The sequence below is a fragment of the Strix uralensis genome, chromosome 7 (genome assembly GCF_047716275.1).
Source record: "Strix uralensis isolate ZFMK-TIS-50842 chromosome 7, bStrUra1, whole genome shotgun sequence".
NCBI classification, from domain to species: Eukaryota; Metazoa; Chordata; class Aves; order Strigiformes; family Strigidae; genus Strix; species Strix uralensis.
In genome coordinates this window covers 1,108,381-1,131,535 of record NC_133978.1, presented here as the reverse complement: position 1 = coordinate 1,131,535, position 23,155 = coordinate 1,108,381, and the positions used below count along the sequence as shown (strand labels likewise).

At 49.4% G+C, this 23,155-nt stretch overlaps 1 protein-coding gene across 4 annotated transcripts; it reads right to left on the bottom strand.

The window, feature by feature from the left end:
* Positions 1-690: 690 nt before the first annotated feature.
* On the bottom strand, positions 691-23,023 carry ERLIN1 (ER lipid raft associated 1). 4 transcript variants are annotated; one of them, XM_074874097.1, is made up of 12 exons: positions 22,988-23,023; positions 22,312-22,540; positions 20,977-21,058; positions 20,394-20,440; positions 14,517-14,578; positions 13,503-13,628; positions 12,264-12,337; positions 6,652-6,710; positions 5,507-5,598; positions 4,886-4,975; positions 4,590-4,669; positions 691-4,393 (listed from the first exon to the last, which is right to left on the bottom strand). In XM_074874097.1, exons 2-12 carry the CDS (start codon positions 22,422-22,424, stop codon positions 4,175-4,177), a joined length of 1,044 nt encoding a protein of 347 aa, XP_074730198.1. In that variant the 5' UTR covers positions 22,425-22,540; positions 22,988-23,023; the 3' UTR covers positions 691-4,174. The 4 variants fall into 4 exon arrangements, 3 of the variants coding, with proteins under 3 accessions (XP_074730198.1, XP_074730199.1, XP_074730196.1); XM_074874098.1 differs by lacking the exon at positions 22,988-23,023 and adding an exon at positions 21,186-21,270 and having other exon boundaries at positions 22,312-22,386; XM_074874095.1 differs by lacking the exon at positions 22,988-23,023 and having other exon boundaries at positions 22,312-22,855.
* Positions 23,024-23,155: the final 132 nt, after the last annotated feature.

Genomic DNA, 23,155 nt, shown 5'->3' with positions numbered 1-23,155 from the left:
TCTCTGCAGAAGGGGGCCACGCAGGCAGCGCGGCAGGAGGGTGGCAGCAGGCAAGGAGCTGCCCAGGGTGGATCTGGCATAGATGGAGCCAGGGGGACAAGGGCTCAAGCTAAGCTCCCAAAGCCTGTGCCAGAGCCATGGGGGCCAAGTGGCATTTTCTGCCAGCTGCACTCAGCAAGGCTGTCGCAGGGGCTGGAGGATGCTGCATTGAGTCCCCATGACCCCCCAGCTCCAGGCTCGCTCCATGACCAAAGACTGGCCACCATGACCCCCATGACCAGCTCTGCTCCCATCACCCTGGTCCAAGACAAGCATTTGTGCTTGCAGGTGACATCAGTGCTCAGGGAGCAGCCCGTGGGCCCCAAGGACACCACTGACACACCAGGGCCACGCCTGCTTGGGAAAGGCTCCCACCATGGCCACATACAAGTGACTGGGCAGCTCAGGAGGTGGCCCAAAGGCCATCAGGCCTCAGCTCCCACCACAAGCTTTGGAGACACAGCAGGACAGGGAAGTGCCCACCCCTGCTGCTCAGCACCAGCCTGTGCTCACGGGGCTCCCAGGGTGGCAGTCACTGCAGCTGGGGACATGCAACGAGATGCCGTTACCATGGGGCGAGAGGCACAGGTGTCCCCCCTCTGTCTGCCTGCAGTGACACTGGCCCTAACACACATAAAGCCACCAAGGAAATGGTAACAAAATAATTTTATTCTGCTTTATCAAAAGAACTTAACACTGTGCATGTAAACTTGAACATGTGTATCGTGTCTCCTTAGAAGGTGTGGATCCAGTGGTAAACCCCTTTAGTCACAGGATCACACGGGCCTTTCAAATGGACAGAAAAAACAGTTCCATTCCACACTCCTGGTTGCACCCTTGCTCCCTCCCAGCCCAGAGAGAAGCAAAGCCCAGACTGGGGAGTTAAAGCCATAGCAATTCCCTCCTCTTGCACACCTACTCAGGCTTCTGAAGCGCTGGCTGGGTAAGCAGAGGGATGGAGTAGGCTGCTGCAGAAGGCACTGAGCATCACACACACGTTGCTGCAGGACTTCACACCACACGAGCATCCCGCAGCGTCCCTCAGACCACGTGGGTAGAAGGTGGCTGATGCACACCCAACCAGAGCAGGATGACACTGAGCCAGAGTGACAGCCACTAATGGCAAAGCCATGCATCCACCTGGATGGCCACAGGGAGGCCAGCAAGGCTCAGATCCGAGGGGAAGCAGCCCTTCCTGCACTGGGCTGGAGGGCTTTCCCACTCCTCACCTGGGGAGCTTGCTCTGATCACTGGGAGAGCTGTGAGCTGCCTGGTTATTGTTTCTAGTGGTTCTCCTCATGCCCTTGCTTCTTGTCACCTCCAGGATGGCAGAATCCACCCTGTCCACCCAGCCTGATGCCAGGGTTTGATGCCAGCACTGGGTGAGTACAACACAGAGACAAGAGACTCCTCCAGGAGTGCTTCTGTTCTAAAAAGCCTGCCTTTATCTCAAAATTCAACCAAAGCGGCTGCTGCTGGGGCAAGGAGAGGCTGTTTCTGCTGCAAAGCACCTGCTGCAAGCCAGCAACACCAAGGAGGTGGAGGCTCGAAGAGATACAACTCCACTGGCTCCTCAAAGCCCTCCCCACAGGAGAAAGGGGACCTTGCAAGTCAAACAGCACTTCCAAGAGACATTTCAAACACCACAGCTACGAAATACCCTGCCACCCCCTCTCTGACCTGGTCCCCTTCCCCTGGGGAGGGCACTGCAGGGTCTAACGGGGCTAATGCTGGGCCTGCCTGCTCCTCTCCTGCCATCAGCCACAGGTTTCAGCTCTGCCCTGCCTGCTGGCTGAGCTGCCTTCCAGAGCCACATGCCAACATCCCTCCTGCTCCCCTGGCCACCAACACCCTTCAAAGGCTGCTCTGCGCCAGGAGGGCACTGTTTGCCCAAGACTCCAGTGGGTTAAGATGTGAGTCCCACTATGCAAAAGCCTGGCTTAGTCCCCAGGCTGGGACCTGCAAGGCACACGGCTGTGCCACCAACCCCTGTGCACCAGGTGGGTACAGCGAGAACTGGAGAAACCTCTCCTCCTGGTGACAGCACTACCCTTCCTCCATCCTCAGAGCACGAGGAAGCACGCTCATGCACAACCTCCCTGGAAGCTGGGACTGGTGCTCAGCACCTTCAGCTGGTCCCTCACTGGGGCAGGGTCCTGGTCGCTGGCTCCTGCCATGGCTGGGTTTCAAAAGGAGCTGGAGCCTTGGGAGTTTTCAGACAGAGGGAGGAAACAAAGACCACCTGAAACTGCTGCAAAGTCCCACAGCTGGCCAGCAGTGGCAGCAGGAGAGGCAGGGTCAATGCGTCCCTGCTCTGCCCCAGAGATGGAGAGGCAGCCAGGGCAGGAGCTCAGGCAGGGTAAGGCAGTGTAGTTACCAAACTTCCTTGAGGAGACACACTGCCATCCTCTGTGTCAAGTCACACAGGATCAGAAAACAGCGCTGGAAAGCCTGAAAGCCCACACAACGTGTTTGGGGAAATCATTAGCAGAGGCTCAGGCCGTTTGTTTTGGGTTGAATATTTCACCAAAGCAAAAGCTAAGCATGTTCCTCCCCTTGCCACGAGGCTGCAGATGGTGCTGGGAACAGAAGATCTGAAGACCAGCACCAACCGCCCTGTCACTACCGACCGGCTGAGTGCCCAGAGCATCACCACCAACCCAGGGCCCAGCGCTGCACGTGGCTGCACCCAAGGGGCAGGAAAGCAGGATGAATGTACAGATATCCCAGGCTGGCAGGGGAGAGGCGGTCTCTGGACACGTGGTGGGTTCAGAGACAGGCAACACTGCAGTGCAAGCCCCATCTCAGCTCAAGCTCTTGCCAGTTGCTTCCCCAGCCATTGTCTTCTGGGATCGTCACAGAACACAATGAGAAACAGGTCCTAGAAACAAGCACGTCCTCACAGGCAGCGGGGAGGGCAGAGGAAAAGGGGAAAGCAGATCAGCAGATTTCTACCCCCAGCATGTCTCGCCCTGCAGAAGCACACAGGGAGGGGTGGGATATATTACAACACACACCAGTAGAAAATATCATCCTGCCAGCACCGCTCGCGAGCCAGAAGCCCTACAAAGCAGCGAAGCCTGGCCAGTGATGAGAGGACCAGCAACCCAAGGCAGCTCCCACTTCTTGGAGCAGCAGATTTTGCACTGCAGAACAGTGAAGCCTCACCTACTTTGCAGCTGAGGCGTCAAACATCTGATCTGCTGCAGAGCAGGGTCCCTTCACTCTTCTCTTCCCCTTCACATTGCCAGCAAGGCAGAGCAGTGGAAATTCAGCCCCCTTTCCCTCGTGAAAAGACCTGCAAGGAGGTTGGGGCCTGAGCAAAGACTTCCCAGCTCTGTTCCCAACCAGCTGCTCAGAGGTGCTCCATGCACTCTGAAATCTCATTGAGGATGCACAGCAAGACCCAGCCACCCAGACAAAACGTACTACAGTCAGTCCCAGGCAGCCAGTGTACGGCTCTTGCTTGGAGAGGGGGAGTTACAGAAGGCTGTTAGAGATTGCTCGCTCCAAGTCATTATCTAGTGCCACTGTCTACAGGAAAGATTATGGCTACGCAGATCCTATTCAAATAACGTATTCCACACCAAACCATTCCTTGCCAGGCCTCACCCTGAGCAGGAACACACAGCCTCCACTGGCCAAGGAGAGCCCACTCCACTGGAGTCCTTGAGGAGAGTTAAGATAGCGCCGGTAGAAACCTGCCTTGGAGTCCACAAAGCGAAGCTTCATCGGCAGAACGAAGGAAACCTCTTCACTTGGCCTCAGTGAGGAGCACTGGGGAACGACCAGTGTGCAGCAACATAGCACTCAAAGCCACATCTCCTACCTCCAGAGTAATGCTTGCTCAATAATTGTACCTACTGCGGAAGGCTTTCCTGGTGTCTGTCTTTTAATATTCCAGTATTGGTATGTTAGTACAGGATTATCCCTCATTTGGAAGCACCAATTTAATAGGGGAAGAAATGGAAGAGGCAGAGCACTTGCAATGTGTTGCTAGAAGAAAATCAACCCAACTGCCACCTATACACAAGACGTCCACGCATGCGCTGCGTCCGCCCCACCAGCACAGGGCAACATCCCCATTCGCAGCTGGGCTGGCTGTCGAGCTATACCAGGTATCCTTCCACCCCTGTCAGCCAGTGCTTTCCTTTGCTCTGAGGTGGCTTTCTCCAGAGGCCTCCGAGGCCTCCTGTGAAGGAAGGCTGGCTTCTTGGGCAGTCCTCAGATTGGCTTGCTGGAAGGCACAGGAATCCAGAAACATGTTGGGGATGCGGTCACCAAAATACAGCTTGCTGTTTGCAGCTATTGCTTGGTATTTCATTAGTTCCAGATACTCAGGGGTAAGCTTCAGCTACAAAAAGAGAAACCAGAGACTGTAAGAGACAATCTTCTGGGCCCCGCATCATTAGATTTCATCTCAGGCAGCTGCCTCCTGGGACACAGGCTGTTAAATCAAGTGTTTTTCCAGTGCTGCCCACCTGAACCTAATCTCTTGGTGCAGAGGAAAATATAAAAAGTCCTCTTCTGACCAGCTTTCAAGTGCTCACCTTGTTGGAATCAGCCAGCTTCCAAGCAGTGTAGTACTCCGCATCAGCTTTTGCTTTCTCTCTTGCCAGGAATGCAGCATCTAACACAGCAACAGGAAAATAAGCATTAGCAAGCGAACACCCCCATCACATAGAGCACCTGAGTCCCTGTCCCACAGGTACCTGCAAAGGGGAGGAGTGACCCCAGTGCATAACTCTATTATTTTTGCAGGACAGTGATGCCTGGGAGCCCAGTTCTGAGGTTCCGCTACCTGCCACCACCCTTATCTGGAAGATGACCCCAGCAGCACGGTTACCTTCAATCTCAGAAATCCGCTTCTCTGTTTCCTTCTCCATGATCTTCTGTTGATAGTGAATCCTGGCCACCTGAGCAGCCTTCTCTGCCTCTGCAAACACAACAGGCTCAGCTCAGACATTCGCTTCTCAGGCCCTGAGCATCAGCACCCTGCCCCCAGCATCCTACCACGCAAGCAGTTTGCTCTCTGTCGCCTCCCTTTCTGCTTGGATGCTACAGCGCCAGTTTGGACTCCAAGCAATACAGTTACAGAAAGAAAACACAGCGCTGATGTTTCTAGGGTTGCACTGGCTGAGATCCCTTTCACAGGCGTGAGTCCCCCTGGCACAGGGACGTTTAATTTCAAGCACAAGGAGTTCCTCTGGCAGGGCCATCACGTCTTGGCCAGCTGTAGGACAGAGGTGTTTGCTGGCTCTGCTGCTACGGAGAGAGATGTGGGATGTAGACAGCAGCACAAACACTCATCTTCTCTAAAATAAGTGCTGTTGGTGCAGCCTGGCCATGCCTCCTTCAGGGACCTGCCAGTGATGCAAGACAACATCCTACCCTGGCTTACTGGGGGATGTAGGAATGGAAATTCAGCCTGGCCCCATCCGCTAGTGCTCCCTAACTGGTGACATACCAATAAGCGCTTTCTTCCGGTCGGTCTCTGCCTCCTTCTCTACTACCTTCTGCTTCTGGGCTGCAATCAGCAGCTTGGTCTTCTCAGCCTCCCTGCAGGATGAGAAACGTTTTCACAGGGAAATGGAGCTGGGGAGCAGCTCTGCAAACCAGGGCACAAGAGGCCAGGGGACAAGAAGCCAACCAGTTGCCAACATCATGCCCTCACAGCCACGAGGACTAGTTCTGTCCTCAGCTGTACAAGCACATGTGTAGCCAACAGGCCAAAGGAAGGGATTATTCCCCCTCTCTATTTGGCACTGGTGAGACCACATCTGGATGCTGTACACAGTTTGAGGCCCTCAGGACAAGGAGCGAGTCCAGTGCAGGGCTACTGCAGATGTGGGGTGGAGGCCACGGCATATGAGGAGAGGCTGGGGGAGCTGGGCTGGCTCAGACGGAGCCAAGGAGGCGAAGGGGGACCCAGGAGTGTCTCCCCCTGCCCAAAGGGGTCTTGGAGGTGCCGGACTCTGCTCCGAGAGGCACAGTGGGAGCCCCAGAGGCACCGGCACAAGCTGCAGCACAGGAAACCCCAGCCGGCCCCAAGGAAACAGCCCGTCCCCGTGCGAGCGGGGCGTCCCTGGGACGGGCCCCGAGCGGTGGGGGATCCCCATCCCCCGGGATGCCCCGACTCGCCCGGACACGGCCCCCAGCCACCTGCTCCAGCTGAGGCATTGGCCCTGCTTTGGGAAAGGACTTGGACAGGAGATCTCCACAGGTATGTATCAGACTAAAATCTGCCTGCAATGCTGTGAATTTTCTGGAGGGGAGCTTATGGGTCAGACATCAAGACCCCTGAGCCCTGAATTCAGTTTACAAGTTTTCTTCAGGTTCTCTACAGTACATCAGCGTCCCCTTTATATAAAAGGCGGAGCGTGGCCTTAAGATGGACTGTACACGTAACAACCATCTTCATGAAGGGCTGAAGGGCTTCAAGGTGAAAGAGCTATGGAAATGGAGAAGCAGAACACACAGGTGCACCTAGCCAAGCACACAATGACTAGAGCCCACCTCCCACCTGAGCACCAGGTAAGACTTTTCTAATAGCATTATGCCTGTGCTGGACCCTCAAAACCAATTCATACAGTTTTATGTACAGCTACTCACATCAGCTCAAAATTTCTTCGGATGGCTTCTGGGATTTTGGGTTTTGTAACACGCACAGCCTATGAAAAAAAAAGTGAGTGTATTTTAAATTAAATATTTTCATGTCAGCTGCATAACTAAGAAATGTCTTTACAAAATGAGATGCAGTGCTCTGGACATTTCCACATTGATCCGAGACCACAGATAATGGTTCCCACAGCTGAGCACAGCTACTCTCACAGAGGTGTGTTACGTCTGTATTTCCTGTCTTTGCACCTTTTATGGCACCTAAGTGATCGACTAAGGCCTGTGGACTGCTAAAGAGGTCCACCACCTTTGTCAGAAGCACCTTAGTTCTCCACCCCAAAGACTCCTCAAACATCACTTCCCAAAGTACTCCTCAAAAAAGGGGCTCACAAAAGAAATAAAACTGCAGGAGCAAGACTTGCAAAACAGAGGCAGGGCTACAAGCTCAGGAATGGATTTTCCAGGAGAAAAGCTTGCAAAAGCAACCACACAATGAGACATAGCAGTGAAGACAGGGGAGAGCAGCAGGGCACGGGTGGCAGCTGGGAACTGTTGTACGCAGCTGTGGAGCATCAAGAGTGATGTGCATGGTGATGCCAACACCACAACTCAAGTACACGCCAGAGACAACTGCTAAGCTGCTCTGTGGGGGACTCTCTCTGAAATATGTGGGAAACACCTCCAGAGACAGGACCAGGAGCTGCTGTTGCTCCTCTGGCACATTGTATGGCTCATTACTGAGCTTTGGGAGATGCAGATTGACAGTCCATGGCTTCACAGCCCTCCTGCTCTATCTTCACTGCAGATTTAGTGCTGAACCTGCTGCTGGTCAGTAAGTCTGTAAAGAACCCAGGGGCTTCCACAGAGAGGAACAGGATACAGCCACATCCAGGCAAGTTTTCGTATGCAGTGCAAAAAGGGAACCGTTTCCAGGTGACAGGCGCCCTGGCCCTGGCAAACACACCCTGCCCGGGGAGAAGGAGCCAGACTGTCACCAAAACAGGACACTCGGGAATCACAGAATGGTTTGGATTGGAAGGGACCTTCCAAGATAATCCAGTCCAACACCCTCCTGCCATGGGCACGGACACCTTCCACTAGCCCAGGTTGCCCAAAGCCCCATCCAACCTGGCCTTGAACCCTTCCAGGGAGGGGGCAGCCACAGCTTCTCTGGGCAACCTCTTCCAGGGTCTCACCACCCTCATCATAAAACATTTCTTCCTTAGATCCAATCTAAACTTACCCTCTTTCAGTTTAAAACCATTGTCTCTTGTCCTGTCACTACAGGCCTTGGCAAAAAGTCTTTCTCCACCTTTTTTATAAGCCCCTTTTATATATTAAAAGGCTGCAATAAGGTCTCCCTGAAGCCTTCTCTTCTCCAGGTTGAACCACTCCAACTCTGCTGCTTCTCTGAACAAGCAAAGAAAGCGGATTTATGGGACATCAGAACATCCTTCAGCAAAACAATTTTTCTAAGCTCCTACCAGGAGCGCAGCCTCTCCAAGTCCCTAGAAAAGTATCGCATGCAGAAAGCTCACCTCAGCAGGCACTGCAGGGTGATATCCTTTCTACCTCCATAATACCCCCTGCACCAAAACAAAGATCAGTTTCCAGAAGCATGGCTTTTCCAACGCAGGCAAAGATTCCTCAGCAATCAGAAGAGCTGTCAGATCTCTGAAAATATCCACTAGCTCTTTTTTTTTTTTAAGCCAAAACCTCTTTAACAGTGAAATCTGCTTAAATCTACTAGATGGAAACACTACTGCACACTGTCGATATTGTTAATAAGCAAACGTTAAGGCATTGGGACATGCTGGGACTAACTGGCTGAGCAACAGCTTTGCAAAAGAGAGCACGAAGGAATCAAAAGACAAGCTGACTATACAACAGCATTTTTTCCCTGTGGCCACAAAGTCCAGCCCCATCCTGAGTTGCACTGGCAAAAGCTCAGCAGCAGGCTGAAGGCAATTTTTATGCCCCTCTACTTGGTACTGAAGAGGCTGCATCTGGATACTGCATCCAGTGTGAGGAACCCAGTACAGGGATACCAACAAACTGGAGAGTGCAGCTGAAAGTCACCAAGATGCCAATGTAAATATTGCAGAGAATGGGAATTGATGGTACAGTACTTCTCCTCTCCTGTTGATCCTCCTCCTTACACATGGCTGTGACGTTTGCCTATTTCCAGTTATTAGGGACCTCCTTGACCACTGCCATCTTTCAAAGACAAGAGGGTGGCTTCACAATGGCACGGGCCAGCAATTCAGCACCCTGGGATGCATCCCACCTGGTTCCACAGACCTCTGTGTGTGTGTGTGTCCATCTGCTCAGCTGTCCTCTACTGTGTGTAATGCTTCACCTCTGTAGACTGCTGCTACGGTAAGGAACGGGGAGGCCCAAGGGCAGACCTTGCCAGAAAGAAGTCAAAGGTGTTGAGTACTTCAGCCTTTTCCATGTCCTTGGTCACTATGTGACCTGCTCCACAGCTTCCTTGTCCTTCCTTTTGCTGTGGATGCACTTCATAAACACTCTGTGTTGCCCTATGCAGGCATCATTAGGTCCAAGTCTACTGAACTTTGATTTTCTTAACTCTGTCCTTGCACTCTCAGTTTCAACCACCTTTATGCCTCCCAGCTCATTTATCCTACTCCACCTTTTGTGAGTTTCTCTTCTGCTTTCCAGCTCAGTCAGGAGCTCCCTGTTCATCTATACCAGAGTCCTCTCACCTGCCTGACTTTCTGCACTTTGGGGTGTTCTTGGTGTCCTGGTTTAACCAGGACAGGGTTAAGTTTCCCCAGCAGTGGGGGGGAGCTCTAGCCGGGTTATTCAGATACCATGCGGACGTCACATCCTGGCAGGTCACATTTTCCTGGCGCGGAGCGCGGTGCACGTGGTTTTGTACATCGTGCTTCAAACTGCTGTATTTGGTAGCTATTTTGCTCTGTTCACTGCTATCACTATTACTGTTATTGTTATTGTTGTTGTTGGTTGTGTTGCTATTGCACTGTTGTATTAAACCTTTCCTTATTTCAGTCTTGGGGCTTTGTATTTCACTCCCTTTGTGGGGGAGGGGCAGCGGCCGCGTGGTCTCAGACCCCGGCAGAGGCTAAACCACCACACTTGGCAATGAAGTGGGGCCTCCTGGCTTCCTCAGCTGACCATGGCAGTCTTCCACAGGACCCTGCCAAGCACATCTCACACAAACCAAGTTCTGTCCTCCTGAAGTCCAGGTCCATAACTCTCCTATTCACCTCACTCCTCCGAGGACCTTGAACTCACCCCCTTATAGCTACCACAGCTCACACTGCTACCAGACTTCACCTCCCAACCAGTTCTTCCTTGTTTCTAAAAGCTTCAGCAGAGTATCTCCCCCAGTCAGCTTTGCTTACCAGTGCCAAAACCTGTGTTCAACACCCTTCAGAAACATCCAGCAAGGCTTGCACCCAGCCCTGCTGCCCTTCCAGCAGACACTGAGGCTGTCAGAGACCCCCATGAGTACTAGGGTCTGTGAGCATGTGGCTTCCTCTGGTCTTCTACAGGCAGCTTTACCTACTTCATCTTACTAACTGGGTAGTCTGCAGAAGACAAGGACCACATGGTCCTCCATGTTGGTCTGCTTCTTACCTATATTGGCTCTTATCTCTGCTGTTCATCATCCATCCTTAAACAAAGCTCCGTGATTTGAGCCAGTCCTTAGCAGGCAGCACAACCCTGCTGCCTCACCTTCTCAGCTTGTCCTCCCTAGAGAGTCTGTAGCCACCCACAGCAGCACTGCACTCACGTAAGCTATTCCACCAGGCCCCACGGACATCAAATGCGCACAGGTTTTCAGTTTCTCAGGTTTGTTTCCCATGATGGGTGTGTTTCTGTCCGCACACTTGAGACAAGCCCTAGGGTGTGCTGCTTTCACAGCGAAAGTGCAGAAGCCTACCTGCCGACACTGTCCCTAGATACTTCTCACCATCCACTAGCCTCCACTTCTCTTCAGGCTGTGGTCACCATTCCAGTTAGGAAAGAACTGGAACAGTTAGGAAAGTTTTGCATCAGGCAACCTGGAGGACTTCTGAAGGTTTCAATAGTCTAGTTTTAATAAATCTAGAAATAAATGCTGTGAATTTCCTCTAACAGCACGTTTTCAATAATTGTTTTCTGTGACACTTCTTTCAAAAGTGAATTGTCGGTGATCTCCGAAGTACTCATGCATGCAAATATGCTCTTCAAGAAGAAAGCATTATGTCCAAATACAGATTTATTTCCCTTAGAGCTCACAAAACAATTTAATTATAGGTACAGTTAATTTGATCTGGGTTACGCAGCTGTTATGTGGGGAGTTTAAGGAAAGCTCGGCTCTTCACCAAAGGAGCGGGGTATTTCCTGACAAGAGACACAGCAATATGGCAAGTTGTATGCTGAGGCACAGTTTTACTGGAGACAAGGGTGCAGCTCTGTTTTGAAAGGGAACTATCGGAACACGAGGGCAGAATCACAGTCTCTGAAGTGCTAGAGATGAACCACTCTCCTCACTAGTTATGGGACCTCTTCACACTGGTGGTCTGGTGAGCTCAGGCTGGGCTGATGCAGGCAGAATAGCCTCCAACTTTTGACCAACAGTGATGACTGGGCATGCCAAACTGAGATCAGATTTAGCTCTGTAGTTAACATCTCCAGCAAAGAGCCATGAGCTTTGCTTACACATTTCCATACCCTGAGATCAAAAAGGGCCTTTACATTATGACGATAATATTGATCAATTATGAACTTTTGTAGGAATATACAGTGCAAGATACAGCGCAAGTTAAGTTGGATAATTGGAAGAGTGGTGCCATCTCAGCTTCTTTGTGATAAGACACTGCCTGTGGTTCACCCTCATCAAAACAGAGCAAGCCTACGCACAAATGAGCCACAAAGCAGAACAGTAGTTATCGTAGCATTACACATGTTGTCAACGGGAGGCTTTCCCTCCCCGCACGCAGCCAGCCAGCCTACCTAAATGTGGCAACAAAAATGGCAACACAGATTTGGTCTCACTCTTCCCTTCAGTGGAAATCTCCACAGATTTTCATCTTAGCCCTTGCAAGACTAAAGTATATTTTTCCCAGTTGGTTGCCCTGAACTTCAACATGCCAAAAAGCCAGTATGTCCCAGAGCCCAGCTAAAATTAAACATGGTTTTCTAACATTAAGTGTAAGCAGAAAATCACTCAGGATATAACACCTTTCCCTATCTCTGGCACAAGTGCAGAAAAGATGAAGATCTCTTTTCTTTTTCAATTACCTGCAGTAACTGCACTGGCACATGGGAGCACCCAGCTCTGCAGGGGTGTCAAAGGTAGTTAAATATTTTCTTGTTCTTTGCAAATTAATCCAATACTTGCAGGTCTGTGGCCTAAAAGGTCCTTTTATCTATCCTGCAGGTCTTCCCCTAACATAAAACCAGTGTTTAAAAGTGGTCACTGTCATCTGGACAGTCTTCAACTAACAAACCTCAACTCAAGGCTCAACTATTTCACATTATGGGGAAAATGGAAGCAAGAAACCTCAATCTAGTGAAAGGTGAGCAAATCAGAGGTGGAAAAAAGAATAATCTTTGTTAGGGAATGAACCTACCTGGATAGTGAGACCTGGTGCCATGACATTGAGATCTTTCTGCAGGGCCAACTTCAGATTCTCATCTATCTGATCTGTGTTTGGAGGACAAGAGAGAGACCACTTAGCTTAGCATCTTTTCTCCTACATCCTGTATGGCAGAGTCGGCTGGCCTGGAAGAGCAGGTATCTCTATGGTGTAAGATAAAGACACTTTTTGAGATCGTTCAGTACATTGTTTCCCTTCCTATATCCCCTGGAAAATGTTCCCAAAAGGAGACCCACATGCTGGTGTCTCTACAAAGGTTCAGCTATTGATGAACTCACGGTATCTGAGCTAAGGGCAAATGGCTTTCAGCATCTCAGTAAGAAAAAGCACCCAGAGCCTGCGGTAGAAGCCTCTGCCTTCCTGGCCAGACCCACACCAACCCCGCTGCTCTGCCCTAAGTCTCTAGTAACCTGCAGGATCCAGCACCTGCTACTGAAAAAAATGTGTTCTGTCACTTCCAAGCTCCAGGGAGATCTTTCCACAGAAACGGCCAGTTATGAACAGATTAAGCTGCATGTACTACCAAGAAACTCCTCTCTGAGTACAGGTATTTGGCAAGTCTGAGTACAGCATTCAAAGATTCACAGTCTCTTAAAACCCTGACAACCTTTTATCTTCCATAAACCCATTTTCCCCTGCTCTGCCATTCAAGGAAGATTGTGATGCTGTTGTGTCTTTGTGGGCACAGGTAGGTACCAAGAAGTAGAACATTAAATATGCCAATTCCTGAACACTGCTACCCCCTTGTGAAAAAACTAAACCACTGCAATGAACTGAGAGCATGTCTCTTCCGGTTCTCACTTGCTAAAAACAGCCAGAAGGAAGCTTTTAAAGTGAAAAAGTCAATTCAGCCACAGAACAGGGGCATAAAAGTAGAAGTAGACAAGACAAAACCATCATCATAGTGAAGGCAACGGCATGACTGCGTGCACAAGAGCAGAGTGGCTACTTTGTGCGTCCAGAATTCAGTCCTAACCGGAAAAGGACCGAAATCAAATTCCCACATGCAGATGTGGAAAGACAAAGAAATCTGAATCACTAAAGAGTAAAGTTACATGGGAAGTGGCATATGGATATATGAGGAGCTGGATTCTAGTTTGCAACTCCAGCACAGCAGCTGTTTGCTCACAGGAGTCTGCTGTAACATATCTGACGGCAGAACAGGGAGATTATACAGCCCTTGCTGGGTGCATCCAGCTGCCATCCACTTACCGAACAGCTCAATGTATACTTCCTGCAGGGTGTGGGCACTGCAGAACTGATTCAGCTCATGATGAATTTTATTGAAGATCAAGGTCTTATCGTAGTCTGCAGTGTAGTTTCTCACAATATCGTACACTGAGAAAGTAAGAGAATGATCACAGGTCACCACTGACATGTATTGCTTTCTGCAATGCCATAACTGCAAAACAACAGCTCAGAGTACTAGGAAAGTAGCGCAGCACTGGGACAGGGGGGCATGGAGGGGGTCTCCATCCTTGGGAGTTTTCAGGACTTGGCTGGCCCAGCTGTTAGTGAGAAGCCTGCTGTGAAGGGAAGGGAGGTCAGAGGAGACACCTGCAGAGGTCCCCTCCACCAGGGCTGCTGCGATTGTACGACTTCGAAGAGCAGCATAATTACGGCCAGATACACCACGTGGTCCTGTTTTATGATCTGTATAAACAAATGAAACAGTAAAGCCTGTCCAGGACCTGCATGCATACAAACAGATACTACTATAAAGTGAAAACAAGTATCATTCCCACATTTATAACATGAATTCACCCTTCGATGCCTCAGTAATACTAGCATTTTGCATTAAGCTACGCTGCTGGAAAAAAAAAAGCTGTCTGGATCTTTGGTCTGGCAGCTGGTGAAATAGGAAGGTAAGGGGCTCCTACGCAGGCTTTGCCTGTGTCATTTTCCCAGGAACTGAGCTGGCAAGCACCTGGGGGCTTTTCCTGTGTATTTACTTCCACCCTTCAGCAGCAAGAAATAGGGTTGCTTGAGTACACATCACATTGTACATGTACAGGGGAGAAGCAACCCTAGAATCTACCTTCATCTTGCAAATGTGTGGCTCTTTGAAAAGCTTGCGGACACCTGCATGAAACTAAGTGCTATGGTGTTGGGAACCATAAGGATAACAAGACACAGAAAATGGAAGTCTTGCAAACTAAGACAGAGCTGCTACAGGATGAGTGAAGAGAGTCAGAGCGCTGCTTGTTGAAACAGGACGGGAAATACCTGCGTACGGTGCCAATTTATTCACAACTTCTATTCGGTCAATGTAGATCATAACACCGCCACTGTAAGTGAAAAAGAGAATTCATTAATTACTGCAACTGTTAACAGTGGTCTGTATTTAAGGTAAAGTCATCTTTACTTCTCTTACTAAATTCTACTAAACTTACCCAGAACAATTCTGACTTCTTGAGCATTCTGCAATTAGAGGGTAGCAAACCCCAGCTTCGTACAGACTGGTCCCTCTCTCCACATAAGTCAAAAGCGTGCTCCAGCAAGTCTGGAAAGCACTTTTGCTTCACTGTTATCTCCTACTTAGCCAGCAAAAGGAACACATTTTTGAACAGAAATGTAGCTGCAACTATCAGAAAGGGGGAGTCCAGCACAACAAAGGAAGGCAACAAGTACAGCAGATGACACCAGCAAGCAGCAGAGCAGACACAAACTACAGATGTACTGCAACTCTTCTAAGCAGCAAATACATTTTACGTAGAAAAGCCCTTAGTTTAAGTTCCTGCATTTACTAACTCCAGCACAAACTTGACAAGGCCCCTGTCAGAAAGGAAGAAACAAAGCACACAACAGACTTTAATTCACATTCTCTGCTTCAATGTCATGTTGCAAGTAGTTCTCCAGTAACACTGCAACAGTGCACACGTGCCCAGGCATGTGCACTGTCAAGAAGCTCCAGACACCTCGTCGGAAGAAGCCTGCAAGCAGTCCTCTCCCCAGGGGATCATGTGTTGCCAGACCGGCCAAGAAAAGAGGAAATCAGAAGCAGGGCTTGATCCCAGCCTCTGCTCTTAGTGCTGTGGCTTTCAGCAGGTCATGCCCACGCCCCGGTACCTCTGACACCGGAGAAAAGCACAAATTCTACAGTGAAGAAAAAAACCCTTAATTTTCAACAGCTCCTAAATCTCTTGAGAGTGTATTTTTAAAGCACGATATCTTGCGATTTTGTCCTGAGGGCAAAGACAAATCACAAACAAGAAGCTTTAGCAGAAACCGCTTAGAGACAGCTGACCCCCAGAAGCAGACCTCGCACATTTCCAAACTTAGTCTCTGTGGTGTTTGAACTCAAACATATACCCCGTGACAAATTCAGTTTCTCATTTTGCAAATCTTAATCTCTGGCAGTTGAAAGTTAAGCCTGCAGAAAAATCACCCGAACTTGCCCTGCCCATGTCTGTGCTCTTTTTAAAAAAAAAAAAAAGTCTCCCAGGCACAGCCTGCATTCACTCTCCAAACCTGCCTGCTTCATGGCAAACCACGAGCTGAAAACCTTGGTGATAGCCTGGAGTTGTCTGCTGGAAGGGACAAGCCAACAGAAAAGGCATTTGTGGCCAAAGAGAGACTTATTTCCCCTCTGAGATACTAGTATTAAGAGTATTAATCTCTTTTTCACTCAAAATTTCTCTTTAGGCCACGGGCGTTCTTGCTGGCACTCTCTTAAGAAGCGTTACTATTATTTTTAAATAAGACAGGCTTATGGATACTTCGTAGGTATGTCAGGCTGTGCAAGCAGTTCTAATGTGCTTTTCTCGATCTCATCTGTTCTGCACTTAAACTGTCCCACCACATCCAATAAAATGACTTTTTATCATTGCCAGTGTCATCCAACAGCACTCCTCAGGATCTTCTGAATCTGCTCTCATCCTCCTGATTTGTTCCAGTTACCTTATGACATCTCCACCAGGACAGGGAAACCTGCTACCATCTTGGGGTATCTTCTAGACATCCTGGTGAGGAACCAAAGCAGAGCATGTGGGTCTCTTCCACCAGAATCTCCTCCACTGTCCATCTTTATGTTAGGGTCCTTTCGGCATTTCAGTTTTATGGGGATGTCAGAAGGAAAAAGATAGCACCTGAGACAATCTGCCTCCTGAAACAGTCTCTCACCACCTCACATGCAGGAAAGGCTGGCACCTCAGACCAGAGAGGACTGCCTGCTGCCTGACTCAACCACACTACCCATACAACCTGCCAAGGTTCTCAACCACCAAGGGTCAACAGGGTGGGGCATAAGTGAATTATACCAGTCCTGCTGGTCAGGCAATGGCTTGGAGGAAACAGGTGCCACTCAGAGCCCCAGTATGCTGGCCACCCATTTCCCCACTGAGGGCTTAAGGTTAAATCATGCCCACAGAGCATCTACACTGTGTTTTCCATCCATCTATCCAGCTGCTGGAGCCATCACCACCCTGTGCAGCAGGGATGGCCCTCTGGACCTTGATGCTGTAAAACCAGGAGCCAAACTGGACTGTAACACTCTGATCTTAAAAACAAGCATCTCAGACAAGACCTCCTTTCAAACAGCCTGGTCCAGAAGACGCTAGTAAACTGGGGTGCTGGAGATACTGTCCTGGGTAGTTTCAGGACAGTAGTTCTAGCAGAGCATCACACAGATTTGGGGTGATTCACACACCTTGTTGAGCTGGAACTGTACAAATCCTCCCATCATCCACAGCTGCTTTACTTCCCTTTGGAACCTACGGCTTAAACACTGGTTCAGACAACGCTCTTTCCATTGTGGTAAGTCACTACCACTCTCAAAATGTTTTTGTCTGCCAAAGCCTGCTTCTTGCCAGATACAAGGCAGGGTGACTCCCAGACTCCCAGCGCTTGCAACTCTCCAATGCAGTTTCTACAGTCTAACACCAGTATTTGCAACCTCTGTAAGGGCTACTTGCACCCCCCAAGATCCTCCCGCAGAGCTGCTCATGGGGCTGGTCAGGCAGAGCAGCAGTGACTCGAGCAGGCTTTTTGGCCAGGGAGAGAGGAACAAGAAGAAATCCATAGAAAATCTGAAAGGAGGATCAACACAGAGACTTATGTGCACCTGGGAGGAGTTTAAGTATAATTAGGCAGCAAGTGCCTAACTTTACAGGACAAGGTGAAAGTGTACAGGGGACTAACATACACTAGCAGGCATTTCAGTAAACCTTAGAAAGCCTCACACATTTCAGGACTTTAGGTTATGCCTGGCCAGAAGACAAAGGAAAAACTGAAGGACATTGCCATAAAAAAGGGGCTGTAAAAAGAGGTGAAAGTTTAATGCTTATTGCTAGAGCTGACCACAAACAAGACCAGACCAGGTTAGGCAATCAGAGAATGTAAAAAACTGGGCTTAAAGGTCAGATCTGGTCTGTCTAGAGATACAGGGATTAAGTGCAATACATCCACTTGCAATATTCATCACAGATTTTTCCATGTGACTGGCTAACAGGCAGGGATCTGTCCCAGAATAGCATTCCTTCAGTGCTCTGCTTGCGTTCCTGCCAAAGATCTGCAGCACAAGCACTGGATGACTCTCACACCTTTGCAAATAAACATCTAATGCTTGAGCAATATTACTGCTTAGTGTCCTGACTATCTACTGTTTCTTGGCATTGTGAAAACCTATGCAATATTTAGCCTGATTCTTTCCAGTTAATTTTATAAGAAAAATGCTAGTTACCTAATTCCTCATGCAATATTTCCACAACACCATTTTCAACCCACTTACTGTATTCCACAATTCATATACTCATGCGTATACCCATTCTCAACTAATTCTTCGAGTCAGTCCTTTGGAATACTTCATTCTTCTAAAACTAGTTTCAGGTTTTGGAGATCAGCAGACCTGTCATGAGGAAACTGCTGAACTTTCCAAAGAACTGTGCACACATTTTCATGTTGGGGAAAGCCAGAAATCTGAGACACCAGAGGCAATTCACAGCTTACAGCAGATACATGTTCTACCTGCTGTGGTGAAATGGCTTTCGTCTCCGAGGTGACAGCTGTTTTATGAAAAACAGTCATCTGGTGCCAAAGTATTTTAAAATCTGTATTTAAAGTATTGACTTAATGCTGTCAAGTATAAATGGGACAGGTAAGGCAGAAATTGGGGATGGGACACCCACACAGCCATTCAGAAGCTGTCTCATGTAGATGAGGATCCAGGAAACAGGAACATGAATATGGTGGAAGAGAAACCCAGCCTTTAAAATCCGATGGTTTAATACACAATTACAGAAGTTTAAACTGTTTAGGATCTATTCTTGCAATGAACTTTAAACCGGGATAGTGAAGTTTCAGATTTGATCCATTTGTTATTTATAAGCTAGTGTTTTATTACGGAAATGTGGATTCAAAGTTTTGGCATGGAGCAGCTGCAGACTTTGATTCCAAATGCAGCAAACTTAAAGGCTCCTGCAGTAACACCTTAAAAATGGACAGGGCTGCTGGGACCTTTGGTCTGAAATGTATTCAATTATTAACTAAGAACTGCTTCACCAGTTGTTTGGTGTTTTAAAGCATGTTTATTACCTGTAACTTCACAACCACCTGTATTGCACAACTGGATCCTGCAATGCTAAATGTAACAGGAACTTAATGAACTAACTATACAGAATTAAACAGAATATTTAGCTCCTAAATCACAGAATGCACAGAATGGTCGAGGCTGGCAGGGACCTCTGTAAGTCACCTTGCCCACCCTCCCTGCTCAAGCAGGGTCAAAGCAGCACAGTTTAATTTTGGCTGTGTTAGCACATCTAACGTTGTTAAGCTTCAGCAGAAACTTTGGCTTGGTCTGTTAAGAAGGCTTGCAGGACAGCAGGACACGCTGCCTGGCCCAGAGACATGATGCTGTTTTACAATGTCTGGAAGGTGAAGTATTACTCCTATTTATGCTACTTACGAGCTAAAACTTGCCATTAAACACATTGCTAAAACTCTGCTCTGATGGTGTATTTTTAACTGTGCCATTTAAAAGATATGAATACAGAACATAATGAGTTGTACTCCTCCTTCCTGCAATTACTTTTTGCTTGACCTAGACTCTACCACAAAGCCATGGCTGCAGCACTGAACACTAGCATTACTTACAGATACTCCTGAAAGAGGTTTGAGAATTAAAACTAAAACCAACTAGGGCCCAGGAAAACTTTATGTTAATATGTAAGCCCAAGTGATGACTGATGCTACAGGAATAATTCCAAGAACTCATTTCAGTAAGGGCTAAACCAGATCAAAATTAACTCTGCTTTATTAATATTGCCACTAATGTTCAACTTTTAATTCCAACATGGTCATTGTGTGCCATCATTCAAGTCATACTGACTTTTTTTTTTTTTAAAGAGAAATATTGTTGAGTACCTTAAAGCTAAAAGGAGAATCACCAGTTTTGTTTTTATCTTGAAGAAACAGATTCGGTCATCACTTCAACTTGTGAATGAACCAACACAACAGGATCTGCAACCCAACTCAACTAGCCCTCTCCTTCTGTTACTTCTGTGCTTGTTAGAACTATACAGATCTGTGCTGACAAAAGGATTATCTTAATTATGAAGCAGGCAGGTGCCACCCATGCACAGGATTCTTCTTCATTCTCTCCCTCTTTACATGAAGAATGGTGAAATGACAATTCCAAAAATGCCCAAACGATCCCAGAAGACTCGTTTTCTTTAGGTGTTTTTGAAATGAACCATCTCCCATCAGGAGGATTCCCATTCACCATTTACTTTTGCCCACTGCTGGGCTCAGCACTTGTATTAGCCACAAGATTCAGACCAGTAATACTGCAAAGCAGAGGGCAGAGCAAAGCACAAGCAATGGGCTACCACAATAATCAAGGGAAGAAACCGAGAAAAATCAAGAGAATATCACTATAAATGCAAAAACCCTCTGAACATCACCTCCAATGAAAACAAGAGCATTCCATCCCATACCTCCTGCTCTATTATTTCTAAGTGTGAGGTATGTATGGTTGGGACTAGTTTTAGGATACGTGCCTTTACTTTTCAGGCTCCGTGTCACAGCATTGTAAATGACTAGCTGCAAACTACACAATAGAGTAAATCCACTCATCACCAGAAGACGTACAAAGGGAAAACATACCTTGTCCCACAAGGCACATTTTTCACTTCATCAGTCTGCAACGTGGTCTGAAATAAAAAGACAACCAGTGCTCACAAACCCACTCCATTCTCCAGGAAGATCATGCTGTGCCCAGACTCTCACAACCATTACACAGGAACATGGAGTCAAAACCGTGTTCTTCACCTCCCTCCCGACTTTTGCAGGTGTGGGCAGAAGATGGACTTCTTAACTGCCTTCTGGAGACAGACAGGCAGCTGTGCTCACTTCCCTACTCTCAGCTCCTGCAGCAGTAAGGCCTGCAGCTCTCCTGGGGAACAATTAGGGCTGCAGACACAGACTGTCCTCCCAGAGCAAGACATCTCGTATCCCAGGCCACACACACGCACATTGTGGAGATTCCACCAAAAGGACAAGTCCCAGGGCACAGCTGGGTCTGGCACCTAAGGCAGAAGGAACCAAGGGCTTCACAGGAGCTGCTGCTCCAACTACCACATGACCGAGCCCCTCTGCAAACACCAGCTGCCCAAGTCACCCCCATTCAGTGACAGCCCTACCAACACCTGCTCCCACTCACTCTCTTCCAAGATGAGAAGATACTAACCTGCACGGATTTGAACGTGGTAATGAACGGGAGCATGATGTGGTAGCCTGGTCCACTCGGACTAGTTAACAACGCACCACCCCTACAGAGAGAGAGAAAACAGGAAAAAGCCTCAGGCATCTGGAAAATAGCAAGCACTGGCTTTTAGAGCAAATACATTCAAAACTGTCAGGAGTCACAGCTGTGGTAGCGCAAATTACATTACTCACCTGCATCAAATTTGCCATCAATTCCCTATAACAGGGCTGACTGCATATGGTACTTGCCTGCTGCAACTTGACAATCACTTCAGTCCTGTGAGCAATTAACTTTTAGAGAAGGCAGATATTGCTGAATTCTTCCATCATTGCAACATTGCAGAGAGCTTCAAGAACACAGATTTTCCTCTCTAAATAGTTCACTGGTAACCATGGAAAAATCCAGCAGTTGATGTGATACTGCCAGTTTGGATTTCCACGAGGCATTCAGCACAGTCCCTTACCCAAAGCACAAAAACCACCCCCACAGTGTCTCGTGGGGACTGGCAAGCAATTAAGACAGGAGACAGAGGAGAGCTCGAAGTGATGGACCCCTGTAGTACAGTAAGGTCTCCTGCAGCATCCCACAAGGGTCTGTGCTGTTCAAAACACTCGGAATTAGAGGGAGGAGCAGTGCAAAGCAAACTGGCCCATGGTGATGAGTGCAAAGGGTAAAAAAGACAGGACAGAAATACAGCAGAAACAGCAAAATATTCAGAAAGGTTGGTGCTGAATCTCTCTGTTCCTTTACTCAAATTTGAACCAAAATCTAGTCAAGAGGTGGCATTTAGTGACTGTAACCACTCAGTGTTGTGGACTGACAAGTTGCTCTACAGGTGCTATTAGGGGCAGCTACAAGCCCCAGGTGAAACTCAGCCCAGAGTCAGGGAGAAGACCCATTTCAAAGCAACAACGAAGTGGGTACTCTGGCTGGCCAACAGTCTTGGAACAGAGGTGACAGCCCTCGATGTAAGAGGGAGAGATCAACAGACATGAAAAGACTGGGTGGACCGAGAGCTTTGAAATCCAAACTGTGACCCACAAAAGAGGAGGAACGAGAGGGAGTTAAAGTAGCTGAGGATTCAAAAAGACCAAAACTTGTAATGGTTCTGGACAGAGCCAGGCTATCCAGGCCCACGTTATTTCTAGTGCAAGAGAGCAGAAACAACACGGTCAGCCCACCTCGGGTCAAAGCCTGGAGGGAAGCACAGGAGAGCAGTCACCTCCCAAGGTGATCTGGGCCAGGGATGAAGCCTGGCTGAGAGGAAAACTCAGGGAAGGCTACAGAAGCCACCAAGGTGCTGGCAGGGAACAGTACCTGTAATACACAGCCAGGTGCCCCTCCTCAACCCTGTGGATGGAGTAGTACAGGAAGAACGTGAGGAGTCCCGTGGCAGCTGCGACTACGGCTCCAGCCTGGGCCATGGTCATCCTCACATCACCTGCGGGGCAGAGCGCGTCACCCCTGCAGCAGCCTGTCACCTGGATGCTGGGGCGCCGTCAGCACAAAGGTCTTCGCTCCCTCTTCTCTGAAGGTGTCTCTGCCCCTTTTCCAACAACAAAACTTTCTCAGCTTTTGGACCAAAAGGCCAAGGAATATCCTCACAGCACCCAGCGGGCCTCGCTCGGCAGCGAGGTACCATCGCCGCCTCAGCTCGAGGCTGCGTTACCCCCTCGCGCCGGACGCAGCGGGCGCGACGCCGCCGCCAAAGGCGCACGGCCGCCTCCGGCCGAGGAGACCCCCACCGCCGGCGGAAGGGCTGCACCGGGGATGGCAGCCGCCCTGAAAGGGCCGGTGGCCCGCAGGCTGCTCCCCGGCCCGGGCGGGCCCGCCGGCGACCCCCGCCCCTCAGGCCGCTGCGTGAGCGGTGACGGTGCCAGCGGGGAGCCCCCGCCTGCCGCACCCCGCCGGGAGGGGGCTGGGCCGGCACCGAGGCCGCGGCCGCTCGGGGCCGGTTCCCCCTCAGCCCCCCCCGCCCCCCCCCCCCCGTACCTGCCGCCGCCGCGTGCCCACGTGCGGCCGAGGCCCCGCTCCCGCCCCGCTGCGCATGCGCGCCGCCCGCCGCTGCGGCCGCGTAAGGAGCGTGCGCCGCGCGGCGCCGCCGGATGACATCACGGCGCACGCCCCGCCCGCCTGCTGCCCGGCAACGGCCCCGCCGCCT

Coding starts and splice junctions, on each gene's coding strand:
- ERLIN1 (XM_074874097.1), bottom strand. CDS start 22,424: ATGACCATGGCCCAGGCTGGAGCCGTAGTCGCAGCTGCCACGGGACTC. Junction 21,059..22,311: donor CACCTGGCTGTGTATTACAG/GTACTGTTCCCT, acceptor CTCTCTCTGTAG/GGGTGGTGCGTTGTTAACTA. Junction 4,976..5,506: donor CCGGAAGAAAGCGCTTATTG/GTATGTCACCAG, acceptor TTGTGTTTGCAG/AGGCAGAGAAGGCTGCTCAG.